The 15,554-nt window shown below is 40.7% G+C and overlaps 1 protein-coding gene across 2 annotated transcripts in view; it reads right to left on the bottom strand.

Annotated features, from left to right (window-relative positions):
- Nucleotides 1–2,167: 2,167 nt before the first annotated feature.
- Nucleotides 2,168–15,554, bottom strand: part of eif4e1c (eukaryotic translation initiation factor 4E family member 1c) — an 81,940-nt gene continuing 68,553 nt past the window's right edge. For both annotated transcript variants that reach the window (XM_072239119.1, XM_072239118.1), the window contains 2 exons: nucleotides 14,399–14,535; nucleotides 2,168–9,302 (listed from right to left, as the gene is read on the bottom strand). In XM_072239119.1, the coding sequence (XP_072095220.1) occupies nucleotides 9,188–9,302; nucleotides 14,399–14,535 (252 nt within the window). In that variant the 3' untranslated portion in view covers nucleotides 2,168–9,187. The remainder of the gene's footprint in view (nucleotides 9,303–14,398; nucleotides 14,536–15,554) is intronic.

Here is a 15,554-nt window from a genome sequence, read left to right as displayed (position 1 = left end):
CAAAATTTCTGTTACTGTGAATAGTTAAGCGAGTAAAAGATGAACTGATTTCCAAAAGGCATAAAGTTAAAGATGACACATTTCTTTAATATTTTAAGCAAGAAAACTTTTTTATTTCCATCTTTTACAGTTTCAAAATAACAAACAAGGAAAAGAGCCCGAAGCAAAAGTAACAGAGATTTTGACCAGGGGTCCCCAAACTCCTGCATGCCACTGTAGGTAGAAAAAGGGATGGGGTTAATAATCTCTGGATTACTCAGTGTGCCATGTGCAGTGAGGGCAAGAATAGGATATGGCAGACAAATGCATAGCTGAAGAGTTCGTGCAGGGGGCAGCATTTCAACATTTTAGGCCATTGTGATCTCTCCTGGGAGAGAAGTAAACTATACAAGAGAAAAGAGGTGCATCTGAACTGCAGGGAGCACCAATAGCCTGGCAGACAGATTTTCCAGTGCTACTATGGAGATTTTAATCGAGTTAGGTGAGGAGATCCAAATCCAAACTGGAGTAGATGGGAGGCTGGAAGTAGAGAGAACTCGGTGCCAGGAAGGTTGGTAGACAAGACGGGCAGCAGCATGTCAGGGGGAAAGGAAAACCTGTTGCATTAAGTTGCATTCATTTCTATGAAAGAGGCTTGAAAGGTAAGATGGAAAAGAATTCAGGGTATGGATAGCTACATTAGGCTGGTATATTATAGCCATTGTGGGAACATGGCTAAGGGAGGGACAGCTAAATGTTCCGGGTTACTGATGATACAGTTAAGGTTTATTTATTGGGCTACAGTGTGAAATAGGCCCTTCAGGCTGTTCAAACCACACCATCCAGCAATCACCCAATTTAATCTTGGTCTAATCATGGGACAATTTACAATGATCAATTAATCTACCACCGATACATCTTTGGACTGTAGGAGGAAACTGGAGCACCAAGAGGTAACCTATGCGGTTACATGGAGAATGTACAAACTCCTTATAGGCAGCGGTGGGTGTGGAGGATAGAGTGGGAGCTGCACTTCTAATTAAAGAGAACATCAGGGCAGCAAAGCAAGTATTTAAATGGTGTGCAAACAGAACAGGGTGCAGACACTTTGTACAGCTTTTCTATGTGTTGAAATTCATCAAGGCAACGGTCAGGATGATAAGCTGACAGTGATGTATGCAACACAGGGCAGTTATCCAGATTTAACATGGCCCTTGAAAGTCTAACTTTTGTACAGCCTTTCTATTCAAGCCTGGGCCCAAGGTCACTGAGCATACTCAGACAAGATAAAGACACAACTGAAGAATTCTAGGGCATTACTTACTACTGGACAGTTACTTTACTAACTCAAGTATTATTGGCCTTTAATACATAGATTTAATTGGTTATTGAAAATGAAATATGTATCATGATTCACACTAAAATTTGCAAATAATAGTATTCAGAAGTGCACAAAGTTTCTATTTGATCAACATCTTTATATAACTAGTTAATTCCTGTATAGTAATGCCTATTTCTTTGTTCAAACTTCAGAACAGTGTGGCAACAGGGGACGTGCTATTCTTGTGCACAATTAAAGTGTGATTTGAAGAACGAATGGAAGTTGTCATTGGTGATGACCGTCTGAGATAGAATTACTAAGAGATCATCCAGTGAGGCTTTATGGGTGGAGTTGAGAAATAAGGAAAAGGTCACCTCTTTGGGATTGTACTATAGGCTTCCTAATAGTCACTGGGAATTAGTGAAACAAATATGCTGAAAGTGATTTCAGAAAGTTGCAAGAATAAAGGGGTTGTTCATAGGTGGTTTTAACTTTCCTAATATAGACTGGGACTGCTATCATGCTAAAACTGCTGTGTTCACAGCATTTTGGTTTAGGCAATATATAGAAGACTAGGAAAAGGAAAAGGGCAAACATTGACCCACCCTTGGAAAATATGGCAAGGTAGATGACTAAGGAGTCAGTATGGGGCCAGCAAACATCATTCTATTGACTTTAAATTAGTTATAGAAAGGGACAGACCTAGTGCACAAGTTAAAAGTTCTAAATTGGCACAAAGAAAATTTTTACCATATTAAACAGGAACTAGCCAAAGTTGATTGGAGTAAGATGCTTGCAGGCAAAGGGACATCTGGCAATTGGGAGGCTTTTAAAAATGATCAAGAAAGGTATGTCCCTATTAGAGTGAAGGGTATGGCTAGCAGTAGTAGGAAATGCTGGACAACAACAGACGTTGAAGATCTGGTCAGAAAAACTGAGGCAGAGGTCAGATCAGATTGAGAAGCTGTTGGCTTGTGCATTGCAGGAGTGAGATTTGAAAAAGTGATTGGGGCCAGTCTGGATATTCTGCACATTTGAGATCACAGGGCAGATGACCGAGCAGAGGCATGCAACAAGTCAGGTTTCTGGCACTGATTTATTAGAAGCAGATAAAATAGCAATATTTAAACAGTCATTTAGGCTCGTGTGTGAACAGGTAAGGAACGGAGGGATATAATCTATGTGTGGGCAGATGGTATTAGGTTAGTTTGGTATCATGGATCAAAGAGATTGCTTTAGTGCTGTATTTTCTGTGTTTTACAAGTTGAGGGAACACCACTAGCCTGTGATAATTGGAAAAGTCAATGTTTATACCACTGAGCTGAAGGGTGCCCAGATGGAATATGACCTATTGTTCTTCTAGTTTGTGTTTTAGCCTCAACGACTGCACCTGAACTCTGCAATGGCTATCTTGAATTTCCAGTTGTGTGTTATTTCAACTCTTCCCATTTCCACACCAACTCACCCACCTACAGCTTTCTCCACTGCACAATGTGGCCAATCAGCCATGGGTGTAAAAATGGGTGAAAAATGGGAATCTTCAAACTGAAAATAAAAAGGATTTGTTAGCTAAGGTATGAATTACTGAATCATAACAGGGGTTCAATCACAAACATTTTAATTCAGATAATCAGTCTCCTGAACTACTACATCTGCCAGAAGTATACACAACTTTAGCTCCTGACTGACAAGGTCAAGGAACTGGAGCTGGAGCTGGAGCTGGATTTATTCAGGACCATCCAGGAGGTTGAAAACCTCGTACATGAAAGTTTTATTGAGGTGGTCATACCCAGAGTGCAGGCTTCAGATAGCATATGGGGGTGACAACCAGGAGAAGTAAAGGGAGTAAGTAGTTCCCCTGTGGCCATTCCCCTCAGCAGCAAGTATACCCTTTGGATACTGCTGGGGGAAAGACCCATCAGGGCAAAGCAACAGCAACCAGGCCAGTGACACAGTGACCAGCTCTAGGGTTCCACAAGGAAGGGTAAAGTCAAGCAGGGCAATAGGAGACTCGATAGTTAGGGGGACAGACAGGAGATTCCGTGGCCGTGACAGAAAACCCTGGATGGTGTGTTGCCTCCCAGGTGCTGAGAGCAGCTGCAGAATATTCATAAGGGGAAAATGAGCAGCCAGAGCCAGACATTGGCACCAATGACATAGGTAGAAAGGGGGAAGAGGTCCTGTACAGAGTACAGGGAGTTAGGAAAGAGGCTGGAGTAGGACCTCCAAGGTAGGAAGCTCTGGAATACTCCCAGTATCACATGCTAGTCAGGGCAGGAACTATTTGATAGTACAGATGAATGAATGGCTGAGGAACTAGTGCAGGGGGTATGGTTTCAATTTCTTCAATCATTGGAACCTTTTCTGAGGCAGGGGTAACCTGTACAAGAGGAATGGGTTACACCTAAACTAAGGGGAGAACCAGTATCATGGCCAAGGAGTTCTCCTGTGCAGTCTGAAGCCTCCGTTGGTCAGATTTGACCATGGATATTGTGTCCTAGCTGTCTAGATACGCAAGCCTGGGCAGTACAATATGGAGAGCAAGCTGTTGCCTATGTTCAAGCTCCCCCTCTCCATGCACTGATGAAACCAAAGGAATGCAAAGACTGATGCAGTTTGGTAACAGCAACATCGCAGGAGTTGGCAGTCAGTATTAAACTCAATGTAGGACTGCCTTAGGGAATCCAGCTCCAGAATTTTCCCTTGGGGTTTATTCTCCAAGCCATGAGTGGGTATAGCTGCAAGGCAGCAGAGGTTTGAGATCAGAGCTTTCCCTCTCCTAGATGAGCTGCGAACCACAGCTGATCAGAACCTACTCTGTAAGGTTTAAACTAGTTTAGCAGGGGGATGGGAACCAAGACACTGGGTCAAAAAATGGAGGGATGCAGAGGAAGACCGATGTCAGGGCCTGTAAAGGTAGACAAGAGCAAAATAATAGATGCGATAGAATGGATTAGTTTAAAGTGTGAATTTTAATGCACGACTGTTATGGGCGAAGGTGACAAACTTAGCACATGGATCAGTACATGAAATTATGTTGTGGCCATTACAGAGACTTGGTTGAGAGAGGGACAGGAATCAGCACTTAATGTCCTAGGGTTTTGAAGTTTTAGAAAAGATAAGAGAGGGGGTTAAGGGAGTGAGCGGAAGAGTTGCACTGTTAATTAGGGCCAGTATCACAGCTGCAAGCAGAGGGGACATAATGGAAGGCTTAGCCACTGAGTCTATATGGGTAGAACTCTAAAATAGGAAGAGTGCAAGCACTCTGACGGGATTGTACTACAGACTTACCAATAGCCACCAGGCCATTGAGGAACAGAGATACAGGCAGATTAAGGAAAGATATAAAAACAATAGGGTTGTTCTAAGAGCATAAGGTTTAGATGGGGCATAATTTGTTAGGTTCATGCAGAGGACTTCTTAAATCAACATATAGATAGTCCAACAAGAGGAGAGTCCATACTGGACCTGTTGTTGGGTAATGAGCCCTGGACAGGTGACCAACTTTTCAGTCGAGAACAGTTAAGGAAGAGCGAGCACAACTCCTTAAGTTTAACAATGCTGTATCTCTAGATGAAGGTAAGCATGGAAGTGGTAGGAGAGAATCAAATTGAAGCCAAGCAAATTATGTGAGAATTAGGCAGGAACTAGGATGAGTTCATTGGGAAAAGCTGTTTTTGGGCAAGTCCACATTTGACACGCGAATGGTGTTTAAAGACTAACTGAGCAGAGTACCGGACAGGTATCTTGTTTCAGAAGGACGAACAAGGATGGCAAGGTAAGAGAGCCTTGGATGTAAAGGGAGGAGATGAATTAAGTCAAGAAGAAACAGGAAAAGTATCTAAATTTAGGGGTTGTTCAACTGCTTTTCATGTTACATGTCAATGATTTGGATGATGGAGTTGATGGCTTTGTGGTCAAGTTTGCAGATAATATTCAGATAGGTGTAGAAGTATAGCCTTGAGGAAACAGGGAGTCTGCAGAAGTAAATTAGACAATAAAACCGTAAGACATAGGAGAAGAATTAGGCCATTTGACCGATCAAGTCTGCTGCACCATTCAATCATGGCTGATCCTTTTTTCCCCTCCTCAGCCCACACCCCGGCCTTCTCCATGTAACCTTTGATGCTGAGGTCAGTCAAGAACCTATAAATCTCCACCTTAAATACACCCAATGACCTGGCCCCCACAGTGCCACAAATTCACCACCCTCTGGCAAAAGAAATTTCTCCACATCTGTTTTAAATGGATGCCCCTCTATCCTGAGGCTACGCCCTCTTGACCTAGACTCCCCCACCATGAGAAACATCTCTACTCTGTCTAGGCCTTTCAACATTTGAAAGGTTTCAATGACACCCCTCCCCCCACAACCATCTAAATTCCAGAGCCATCAGATGTTCCTCATATGATAACACAAAAAGTCTATACATTTATTTCTTCTACCAAAACACATGACCATGCATTTTCCAGCATTGTATTTCATTTGCCACTTTCTTGCCCATTTCCGTAAACTGTCCTTATGCAGCCTACTTGTTTTCTCAACACTATCTGCCCCTCCACCGATCTTCATCTGCAACAAAACCATCTATTCCATCATCTAAATCATTGATATACAGCATATAAAGAAGCCGTCCCAACACCTACCCCTGCAGAACACTAGTCACTGGCAGCCTACCAGAAAAGGATCCTTTCTTTTCCCCTCACTCGCTGCCCCCGACCAATCAGTCAATGCTCTAACAATGCCAGTATCTCTCCTATAATTCTGGGCTCTTAACTTGATAAGCAGCCTCATGTGTGGCACCTTGTCAAGGACTTCTGAAAATCCAAATATGCAGCATCCATTGCACCCCTTTTATATATCCTACCGGTAATACCCTCAAAAGAATTTCAATAGGTTTTTTCAGGCAAGATTTTCCCTTAAGGAAACCATGGGGACTTTGTTCCATCTTGTCCTGTGTCACCAAGTACTCCTCCTTACCAATGCCTTATACAATTTCAACATTACATCCCAACTCCTATACTCAATACTCTGATTTATAAAGGCCAGATACCAAAAGCTTTCTTCAGCACCCTCTCCACATGAGATTCCACCTTCAGGGAACTATGCACCATTATTCCTAGATCCCTCCGTTCTACTGCATTCTTCAATGCCCTACCATTTACCATGTATGTCCTATTTTGATTAGTCCTACCAAAATGTAGCACCTCACATCTATCAGCATTAAACTCCATCTGCCATCTTTCAGCCCACTCTTCTAAGTGGTCTAAATCTCTCTGCAAGCTTTGAAAAACTACTTCATTACCCACAACTCCCCCTATCTGCATACTTACTACTCCAATTTACCACCCCATCATCCAGATCATTAATATATATGACAAACAACATTGGACCCAGTACAGATCCCTGAGGCACACCACTAGATGCTGTCCTTCAATCTGACAGTTATCCACCACTACTCTCTGGCGTTGCCCAGTCAGCCACTGCTGAATACATTTTACTACTTCAATATTAATACCTAACAATTGAACCTTCTTAACTAACCTTCCGTGTGGAACTTTGTCAAAGGACTTACTGAAGTCCACATAGACAACATCCACCGCTTTACACTCAACTTTCCTAGTAACCTCATGAAAAAATTCAATAAGATTTGTCAAACTTAACAGTGATGAGCAGAGGGATCTTGGGGTCAAAGTTCATAACTCCCTGAAAGTGACTACATAGTTTAAGAGGTCTGGTTAAGGCCGCAAACGTTTTGCTTGCTTGCCTTTTAGTAAAGGCATTGAGTTCAAAAGTCAGGATGTTGCAGCTTTATAAACTTAGTTTGGCCACATCTGGAGTATTTTATAGTTCTGGTTGCCCCATTATAGAAAGGATTCTAAGCTTTGGAAAGGTGCAGAAGAGGTTTACCAGAATGCTGCCTAGATTAGAGAGCATGTGCTATAACAAGAGGTTTGACAGACTTTGGTTGTTTTGTCTGGAGCAGTAGAGGCTGAGGGAAGATCTGATGGAGGTTTATGAAATTATGAGAGGCATAGATAGAGTGAACAGATAATATCTTTCCCCAGGGTTGAAATGTCTAATACCAAAAGGACATGCATTTAAGATGAGAAGACGTAATTTTAAAGACGTGAGGGGCAAGTTTATTTTAAGAAAATGGTGTATATTGCCTGGGGTGGTGGTAGAGGCTTATACTGTACATTAGGAACTTTTAAGGGACATTTAGATAGGCACATGAATGAGGAAATTGAAGGGATATAGAAATTGTGTAGGCAGAGATTTGTTCAATTAGCCATTTGATTAATAATTTGTTGGCACAACATTGTGGGCCAAAAGGCCCCTTCCTATGCTGTATATTGTTCTGTGTTCTTGATAATTCATTTAAAGGAGAGATGTAATATCTCACAGCAGCAAAATAATTCATGAATATTTCCATCATTGCCATTTATTACCAGGTTCTGGAATTCACACAATGCACAATACCAAATGAGAAAATACCAGAGAATATTAAAAGCATCTAATTTCCTGTCCTTCAGCAATATCCCTAATTTTGATTTCATCTGTGAAAAACTATACAAATCCAATGAATCTCAAATGATAACTGTTAAAGTCCTTTAAAACTTTCAAATTAAATTCACAGTAATTCTTAGAAATGTAAATAGTTTAGAAAATCTCCAAAGAATCATCCTGCATGCAAACATGCTCACCTCAAAATGCAATGTAGTAGTGATGAAAATTAGGGCTGGAGATTGAATAGATGTGGGAATGTCATGGGAATTGAATCAAAATTGAAATAAAACAATCTTTTCAAAACAAAATTTAACAGGCACAGAACGCTCACCAGGGCAAAGGAAAACAAGTCAGTTACTGGAGAATACTTAGGGATATGATTTATGAGCATTTGGAAGTACAGGGCAAATGAATTAAGGAAGAAATTGTGGTGTTATCACCTAGAAACTAATATGGGGTTAGCCCCCATATCTTTCAGTCTACAAGTCTTGGAATTCAATTTGAAATCTTAAAGGTTTAAGTACAGTTATTCCACTTTTGCCAGTTCTTACTCTGTTTACATTTCAAATAATTTAACACGGCCATGAAAAAAAACTGGGGGATAAAATGAACAGTACATTCCCATTGGCTTCTAATGTGCATTCAGATCCATCTTCAAGAGGCAGCCAGTCATTTCTCACACTGGCTCAATGTAGTATACTACAACTTCACCCACATTTATACTAGGTTGAGGCAGATTTGGAATAATCTCACCCTAATACAAATATATGTCCTTTAAGCAATACTATGAATGTGGCTATGTTAGATTGCACTTGTTTCCATGCAGAGGGCCATTACTTAATGAATACTTTATTTGAGAACATGCCATTTGTAAAAAATGACACAAGCATATAAATGTGTATTGCTATGGGAATGAGTATTTTGTTGTTCATTGTTTGTTGCACACAAACACACTGCTCTCAGCTCCACCAAACAAATTCCAGATAGGTCTCAACATGTCAGGAGTCTTGCCAAATATTAGGAAAGTACTTATTGGACTTTGCCCTTGTATTGAAGTGAGCAATGTAATTTGTACACACCAAGCAGCTGCCAACTTCTGTTAAGGTAGAAATGGCAGTTAAAACTGAGAAGTCGTTTCATCCATTACTGTTGAATTTGAGACGTAGAAAATGAGAAGAATTCTATAGACCTATTATTAAGGCTTTTTGCATTCTCCTTTCACTTGCCAATAGAAACCAAATTCAATCAGCAGCAAGATAATCCCAGAACATGGCACGCTCTGCTTCTGCTTGTTCCAAGTATATATTGATCGATCCAAAGTTTGTTATTTTAACACAATTAGCAGATGAATCTTAAGTTTGTTGCATTTAAGACTGTTCTTAAACTGAAAATAGATTCTTTGTTGTAGATCCACTTTTGCTAGAAGTATCATCATGTGACTGGTACCCAATAAGAGTTTTCAAAGACAGTCCTAGGCGTTCTTTGTACAAATGCCTGTAAAACATGTTTATAAAGTATAAAAGTTAATACGAAGTTAAAATCTGAAATACCACTGTCAGCTAAAATATGTCCCATGCAAAACAACTATTGGGAGCTAAATCAATGACTCACTGGAAGGAGACTTTCAGATGATGTGTTTCATCAGATTTCACATGAATTTGGGTGAGATCTGCCTTTCTAAATTTCCAGATATTTTCCCTCCTCTCAATTGGACATAGTACAGTAGCTGTTTTCCCACTCTTGAGCTGGTGTTCCTCTACAGCAGCTGAAGGATTAGAAAACCATTCAGCCCCTCATGCTTGCACTGACATTCAATAGAATTAACTTGTTTTATCTTGGTACCACTTCCTGGTAACTATCCTATGACCTTTCAATTCTTTTTGAATGCGCTCAGTAATGAAGCAATTCCTTATAGGAATTCTGAATGGTGATCCATTAAGCTTGGAAACGGATTGCCACCTCTAGAATGTTTAGAGTCACTCAAAACAGAAACGGGCCCTTCAGCCTAACTTACCCATGACAACTGTATTGTCCAGCAAGCTTAGAGCCATCATTCATGTACCTGTCCACATACTACTTAACTGTACCTAATGTAGTCAGAATCATACTGCACAGACACAGTTGGGTCTTTCAGCCCAACCTGACCATGCTGAATACATCACCCAGACAGCTAGTCCCTCTTGCTTGAATTTGGTTCAAAGTCCCCTGAACGGTTTGTATCTATGTAGTTATCTAGACAGCTTTTAAATGCTGCTAATACGTCTGCCTCATCCATTATCTCTTATTTTAGCCTCTGATCTTAAACATTGCATCCTCTTATTTTTGGCAAGCCTCCAGGGAAAAAGATTGTGTTTTCACCCTGTCAATGCTGCTCATGGTTTTATTTATCTCATCAGTTGAACCCTTAATCCTTCTTTGTTCCAGGGAATCAATCTAACAATCTCTCCTTGTAACTCAGCACCTCCTCCCCCCCCCCCCCCACTTGCACTCTTAGGTTATTCTGTCCCATAACCGCTCAAGGCCCTATTTACTGTACAATTCCATCCCTGATTTGATCTCCCAAAATGCAATACTTCACGCTTATCAGGATCTAAAGCCATTTACAAATTTACGTAACTAGCTGATCCTGATATTTTAAAGCCTTCTACACCACCTAAATTAATTTATGTTGGTATAATCCACAAATTTACTAACCATGCCTTCTGCATTTATATGCAAATTGTTTATATAACTACAAAGGACCCAGCACTGATGCCTGGGCCACACTAGATGCAGGCCTCTCATCTAAGAAAGAACTATCTATTGTCATCCTCTGCTTCCTATTAGGAATCCAACTTGCTATCTCCACCTGGATCCCATGTGATCTAATCTTCCAGTTTAGACCTTGTCAAAGGCCTTGCTGAAATCCATATTCACTGCCTTATTTTTTATCTACTCCCTTGGTTATCTCCTCAAAGAACTCCAAGAGATTTGTCCCAGGCACAAAGCAGTGCTGACTACTGTCCTAAATTGGACAGTCTCTTCAAATGTTGATAGATCATGACCCTCAGAAGCTTTTCCAACAATTTACCCCCCACTGATGTGAGACTTACCAGCCTGTCCTTTACTGGTTCAATTTTCCTACCCTTTTTTAAACAGTAGCAGGATATAAGGTATGCTCCAGTCCTCTGGAATCTCACCTGTGGCCACAGATGAAGCACACAGTAAATCTCTGCAAGGGCTTCTGCAATTTCTTCGAGCTTCCACAAGATCCTAGAATGCACCATGTTGGACCTTGGGATAATATCCACCTCAATGCACGTCAAGACCTCCAATACCTCTTACTAATTTGCATGTAGTTCAAGTTAATTTTCCCAAATTTCCTTAGCTTCTATCATTTTTCTCCTCAGTAAAAACTGAAGAGAAACTAAAAATCTCTCCCATTTCCTTTGGTTCCATACACAAATGGTCATGCTCACTCTTAATATATCACAGAATCTCTTGGAATTTTGCCTGACTTTGCATAAGAGTCCTTCTCATACCTTCTTCTCGCTCTAACTTCTCTCAGTGCACTCCTATAGTTCCTGTCGTCACAAGATTCACCAGCTCCCATGTGCTCATGTGCAACATATGCTTCCTTCTTTTGCTTAACCAGAGGCTCAGTATCTGTACTTAACCAGGGTTTCTGAAACTTGCCAGTCTTGCTCTCCACCCTAACAGGAATATACTGGCCCTCAGCTCTTAGCATCACATTTTTAAAAGCCTCCCACTTAGCAGACACTCCTTTCCCTTCAAACAATCATGTCCAATCAACCATTGAACGATCTCACCTATTAGCCCAAATATTAGTTCTGCCCAAGTTCAGAACCTTGACCTGTGAACCAGCCATATCCTTCTCCATAACTATTTAAAAACTGATGTGATAATTGTATGCAAAACGCTCACAGACACTTGCACTACCTGCCCAACTTCATTTCCCAGGAAGAGTTATTGTGATGCACCCCCTCTAGAAGATCCTTCTACGGATTGCTAAAAGAAAATTTTATTGGACACATTTCACAAATTCCGCTCCAGGTTTTTACACTATGGTTGTAACAGCCTATATTAAGGAAAGTTAAAATGCTGCACTAACACTACTCTATTACATTTACAACTAACTGTAATCTCTCTACATATCAGCTTCTCCAAATCCTGCTGAGTTATGGGAAGCACCCTCATTGTTTCTCAGCCTTACCCAAATGAACTTGCAGGATAATTCTCCAAGAATATATATTTAATGGCCGCAATCCTCTCAACAGGAATGCAACTCCCCTTCTTATCTGCACACCTGTAGCATCTATATCCTGGAACATTGAGCTGCCAGTTTTACTTTTCCTCCGCCATGGCCCTTTATGGCTATGATAGTAAATTCCTGGAATTAATCCACATCATGAATTCATTCACGTTATCTGTCAAGCCTCTTGTATTGAAATAAATGTAATTTAAACCAATGGTCTTTCCACTCCCCTTACTGTTCTGTCTATCCCAGCGATTAAACTTGCTCTCACTGACTGCCACATTATCACCTATTTAATCATCTGCCACTATTACTCAGGGGCACCCTTCTCCCATCAATCTAGTTTAAACCCTTAAGCAGCACTAGAACATCTCCCTGATAAGATACTGATCCCCCTCCAGTTCAGGTGTAATGCCCCTCTTTTGTACAGGTCACCCATAACCCAGAAGAGATCCTAATGACCCAAGAACTTGAATCACTGCCCCCTGCACTAGATCCTCAGCATACATTCATCAGAGCTATCTTTGTTTCAATCCTCACTAGCACATGGTATTACTTCCTTTGAGGTTATCTCCCAACTACCATATGCATATCCTTCCAGAGTTACATTGACCAGCCTATGTACCTGTAACATTGTGCAATCTCAAATGTGTCTATTTAATTGCACCTTGATGTTGTTACTCTTGTCTTCTATGTCCTCTTACAATAAAAGCTCTCATTGTTTAGCTTCTTGATTAATTACTGCATCCCTGGACATGATCTGTGTACAAGGAACCCAGGACTTCTAAATGGCAATACCTTTCAATTCATCCATTTAAAAAGTGCTGCAGGAATGGAGGAACTTAGCAGATCAGACAGTGTCTATGGATGGAAATGAACAGGTGGGTTCTGGCTTCTTATTTAGAGATACAGCGCAGAATAGGCCCTTCGAGCCACACTGCCAGCAACCGCCAATCCAACCATAAACTAATCACAGAACAATTTACAATAACCAATAAACCCAATGACCAGTATGTCTTTAGACTGTGGGAGGAAATTGGAGAACCCAGAGAAAACCCAAGCATTCCACTAGGAGGACATACAGACTCTTTACAGATGTTGGAACTGAACCCTAAACTCCAACACCCCAAACTGTAATAGCACCTCGCTAACAGTTCTGCTACCGTTCAAAATTCTAGTCAGATCTGCCTTGGCAAGGTCCCAGGACAAAGAGGAGAAAATATTTCACTCAACTGTATTATAATCCCAGAGAGGCACTGGTTCAAAGGACAGCAAGGTAATTTAGCAACTAGCACAATGCTTTACAGCACCAATGATCAGGGTTCAATTCCCACTGCTGTCAGTAAGGAATTTGTGCATTTGCATGGCTTTCCTCTGGGTGGTCCGATTTCCTCACACATTCCAAAAGATACTGGTTAGGGTTAGTAACTTGTGGGCAGGCTACGTTGGCAGTGGAAGCAAACAGCCCCCAACACATCATCTTGGTTGCTGAGGCAAACAATGCATTTCTCTGAATGTTTTGATGCTCAGGTCACAAATAAAGCTAATTCTTCAATCATAAAGAGTGCATCTGTAAACTGACCTCCAGTGAGAGAGAACATGGCCAGGGAAAAAAAAGAAACAAACAAGCTTAACTCCTGGAAGATTTTGAAGAACTCCCAATGAACAAGTAGTAAATATGGCAACTAACTTGCCTTCTGAAGAACTGGGTCACTGAGTCATAGAACAGTTCAGCACAGGAACAGCCCCTTTGACCCATAATATTTGTGCCAACTATGATGTCAATTTGAAGTACTGTATCTCTGTCTGGATGTGGCATATATCCTTCAATCCCCTGTCCGTTTATGTCTCCATCCTAAATGCCTCTTAAATATTGTTATCACATCTGCTAGGAATTTCTATATATTAAATATAACTATTCTATAATATTCTATTATATAGAATGGTTATACAAGAGTAATTTGTGTTATATAGAATCTTATAACAGCAAAGCAATGTTGAAAACATTGTAAATTACTACGGAAAAGTCACATCAGGAAAAGGGTTGGTTAGTCCATCCAGTCAGTGCTCATGACTGTCCTTCATAACTCCATAATTCCCATTTCCCCTTCAATTTGTCCTCGCATCCCACCAACCACTGAAATAATCTGCTCCATGTCCTATTAAAAACTTTTGATTCAGGAGCATAATGAAAATTTCAATACATTCACATCGAGTTAATTATACACAATTTGCGAAGTCCCAATACACAAAAGGTAAGAAATTAGACTAAAATCAGAGTATGATTCAGAATAGTTCAACTTTTAACATTGAAAACTGTGACACTAGCACTTACCCTATAGAAACCACTGCTTCTCTGTTTTGGCAGTTTTCTGTCCAGATTGCTATTTTGTCGCCTTTTGGCCTGACGTTTACAACAGCTCCACAAACCTCGTCACTATACTCAAAGGCCTCGCCAATCAGGCACAAAAGCTGGCACAAGGAACAAAAAAAAAGTTACAACACAAGATTAAGGTTTATCTAATAACTCCCAAAGACCATTCTCCTTGAACACCACCGATAAATTAAAGATCTATCCCCATTTTATGGCTCCTATGGTTTCTGATGTTTCCCATTTCCCCAAGTTATGCTGTTGCTTTTATTCTACTTAAATGCCTTTTATTCCTTTTAATAATATCTGCCAGTGATATTTCATGATCCCCTTCACCTTCCTAGTTTTATTTTGTAAGCATCTTACTTACCTTTCCTATAGTCCTAAAAGGCATCCTGTTCCTTTCAAACAAGAACATCACCCAGAATATGCTGTCTTTGCCTGGTACTCTTACAGAAACACTTCACCCTTGAACTTTAAAATTTTAAAAGACTCACTTCCCAAATGCAGATATACTTTCAAGAGAATGCACCCATGTTACGTTTGCCAGACCCTGTCCAGTCACCGATTAAATGACTTGTCATAAATTTTATAATTAAAAAGGGAAGTTTTGTGTCATAAAAGCTTACTGCACAAGGGCTCAGAATGAAAACGAGGAAACTACCGAAATGGGGTGCCATAAGTGCTGAAGTCTGAACTGTTTACAATCATATTCATGATGCAAGAAACCAATTTTATATTATTCAATTTAAAGCAGCAGGAGACTGATGATAAACAAGTGATCTTGCAGATACTCGAAATCCAGAGTAACAAAAATGCTTGAGGAAATCAGGTCAGGGAACATTTGTGGAGAGGTATAAACAGTTGACATTTCAGGCTGAGACCCTTCATCAGGATTGTAAAGGAAGGGAGAAGGCAGAATCAAGTGGTGGTGGGGAGTTGTGTAAGGTGTACAAGCTGGGATGTGAAAGGTGGTGGGGGAGAGATGAAGTGAAAAGCTGGCAGGTGGAAAAGATAAGGGGCTGAAGGACGAAACTTATAGGAGAGGAGAGTGGACCATGCAAAAAAATAAAGAGGAAGAAGGCACCAGAGGGAGTTGATAGACAGGTGAAGAAAGGTG

The sequence above is a fragment of the Mobula birostris genome, chromosome 21 (genome assembly GCF_030028105.1).
Source record: "Mobula birostris isolate sMobBir1 chromosome 21, sMobBir1.hap1, whole genome shotgun sequence".
NCBI lineage: Eukaryota > Metazoa > Chordata > Chondrichthyes > Myliobatiformes > Myliobatidae > Mobula > Mobula birostris.
This window is presented reverse-complemented; position numbering and strand designations above follow the sequence as displayed.